Here is a 2,640-nt window from a genome sequence, read left to right as displayed (position 1 = left end):
GATGGACTAAGCCAGTGTTGGATGCTGTCGGCGTGCTCAGCCCACCACCACAGGAACCTGTTACAGAGCCACCTCACCATTAATCACCTTTATCTGTCAAGATATAATTAGAAAGCCCTGTGGTGGGACTGGAAATTCCTGTCGACGAAAGAAACAGAACAATGCCTGGTGTAGGGACGCCATAAGACAATGAGGACTTTTGTTTTAGTAATTATAGGTGTTCTTGTCGTTTTGGGAGTTGCCGCATGGGTCCCAGCTCAACCAAAAGAAAACATATGGATCACTCTAGCCAATAAGACAGGTCAAGAGGCAATTTGCCTATCTTTGTCCTCGCCAGGTAACCCTTTTTCTTCATGTTTAGTAGGCGTACCTTTAGATGACTTTCCATGTCCTCCAGATCGCATCCCCTTTTGTGTGAAGAATAATTGTTATGCAGATTTTTGGGACGTGATAGTGCCCCACTTTTCATTAGCTTTTTTGGAGCCTCAGGAATTAGAACTGTTGGGATCAATTCAGGCTGATTGGTGTGTATTTTTTAATTGGTCAAGTAAGGCTCGAGCTAATAATACAGTGAATGTGAACTCTTCTCTCCCTGTGTATAGAAATTCTTCTGTCTGGTGTAATTATACCAGCCCAAATATATCCCACTCTTCTAACACTCCCATACAACTGCCACCAGGGATATTCCTTATTTGTGGAGATAGGGCCTGGCCCGGTGTCCCATCAAAATTAGTAGGCGGTCCCTGTACATTAGGACGCCTTACTTTGCTTACCCCTAACACCTCAATGATATTGCAAACCCATAGAAAGCACCACCGTGTCACGCGAAGGACACATGCCTTTGACAGCAAGTGTGATGATAATGTGGGATTCTGGTCTCCCGAGAAAATAATCGCAGCATCATTTCTTGCCCCTGGTGTAGCAAGTGCTAAGGCCTTGGCGTTGCTTACCAGGATGGGCTGTTGGCTGGCAAAACAAACAAACACAACTTCTGTCGCTCTTTCACAATTGTTGTTAGATGTAGACTTGGTGCACCACGCTACGCTGCAAAATAGGGCAGCTATAGATTTTTTATTGCTAGCGCAAGGACACGGCTGTGAAGAATTTGAAGGAATGTGCTGTATGAACCTCTCTGATCACTCGGTGTCAATCCATGCCCAGTTGTCAAAACTCCAACAGCTTACCAACCGTTTACAACAAGACACAGGTCTAGGCCTTGACAGTTGGCTCAAAGGACTAGGTTTAGGCCCTTGGCTAAGAGGAATCATACAATATGCCTTAATTATTGTTGGAATAATTTTGTTAGCCTTGTTAATATTACCATGTATACTAAGCTGTTTACAGAAAATGATTAATTGCATGTTAAGTCAAGCCTTTCAGGCTAATCTAATACTCCAAAAAGAAAACAGGGGAAGTGTGGAGAGTTTTGCAGAAGACTGGCTGCATGAGAAAGGTCATGTAGACATGATGCAGCTGGTTAATTGTAAGAGCTGAGAATGTGTAAGTCAGCAGACATGTTTTGCAAGAAACAAGGACAGCATGTCCTTGAGCACAAAACTGTTGAAAGCTAGCCGGAGACTGCTAACCACAAATCATAGGCATGGTTGACATTAACAGTTAGCCAATGGTGAGCTTAGCTTTGCACTATGTATGAGCTTCATTATCGATAACATAAATACTGTGCTGTTGAAATCAATAAGTGAGATTTGCTGATCACTCATCATGGTCGTTTGCATTTCTCCCGTCGTCTCCCACACAGCACTTTCCCTCTTTAATATTTTTCCAGCAATTTCTAGGGTTGTAGGAAGGGCCAATCCCTGGGTTGCAGCTCTGGGATGGATGGTGCCCAACTACCCCAGTCCTTAATCGGGGCTGAGGTGGGGGGAGCAACTGGTGGGTCCGTGTCCCTCTGGAGCCCCAGGGCTGCAGCAGCCCCTCAGCCCTGCAACCCAGTCGTGTTTCAAACACTGCACTGAAAGGCTGTGACCCCCTAGATGCAGGGGCATGAGGTCAGCAGAGGAGAGGTCAGGTGGTCTCATTGCCATGTAGATGTGGTGCCAAGGGACAAGGTTTAGCAGTGAACTTGACAGAGTTGGGTTAATGATTGGACTTGATGAGCTGAAAGGACTTTTCCCACCTAAACGATTCTGTGACTCTATAGGGTGGGGCTGCTGACTTGTTGGGACGTGTTTTTCTCTAACTGGGTCTGTTCTTTTCTCTAATTCTTGCTGTTTCACTGATATCTAAGCCCTCTTTTAATTCTGTGTGTTCGTTTTGTTCTCTTTTATGTGCTTTTTTCCCCAAATCTGATTTTTTTCCCAAAAAATTTTACTTATCTCAGTTAATAACTGACATGACCAGTGCTCCCACCCCCCCCAACCCGATACCCCTCCCGGTCTCGGTGCCGGTCCCAGTGCTGATCCCTGTTCTATTCCGAGGCCCGTTCCTGGTCCCGGTCCCTGTCCCGGTTCTTCTCCCGATCCCGATCCTTCCCAGCAGCCGCCGCCGTTTCCCGGAAAGCGAAACGCATCGCGGGGGCGGGACCGGCGGGGGCTGCGCATGGACCAGCCCCAGGCACGGGGGGTCACCGGTATGGGGGAGCCCGGGCATCGCGGGGGCGGCACCGGGCAAGGACCTGCG

General features: G+C 47.5%; 1 protein-coding gene across 1 annotated transcript in view; it reads right to left on the bottom strand.

Annotated features, from left to right (window-relative positions):
* LOC127396181 (steroid 21-hydroxylase) overlaps nt 1-247 on the bottom strand; it is a 7,439-nt gene extending 7,192 nt beyond the window's left edge. The window contains 1 exon segment of the mRNA XM_051643786.1: nt 243-247. Coding sequence (XP_051499746.1) covers nt 243-247 — 5 coding nt within the window.
* Nucleotides 248-2,640: the final 2,393 nt, after the last annotated feature.

Source organism: Apus apus, unplaced genomic scaffold (assembly GCF_020740795.1).
Source record: "Apus apus isolate bApuApu2 unplaced genomic scaffold, bApuApu2.pri.cur manual_scaffold_30_ctg1, whole genome shotgun sequence".
Taxonomy (NCBI): domain Eukaryota; kingdom Metazoa; phylum Chordata; class Aves; order Apodiformes; family Apodidae; genus Apus; species Apus apus.
This window is presented reverse-complemented; position numbering and strand designations above follow the sequence as displayed.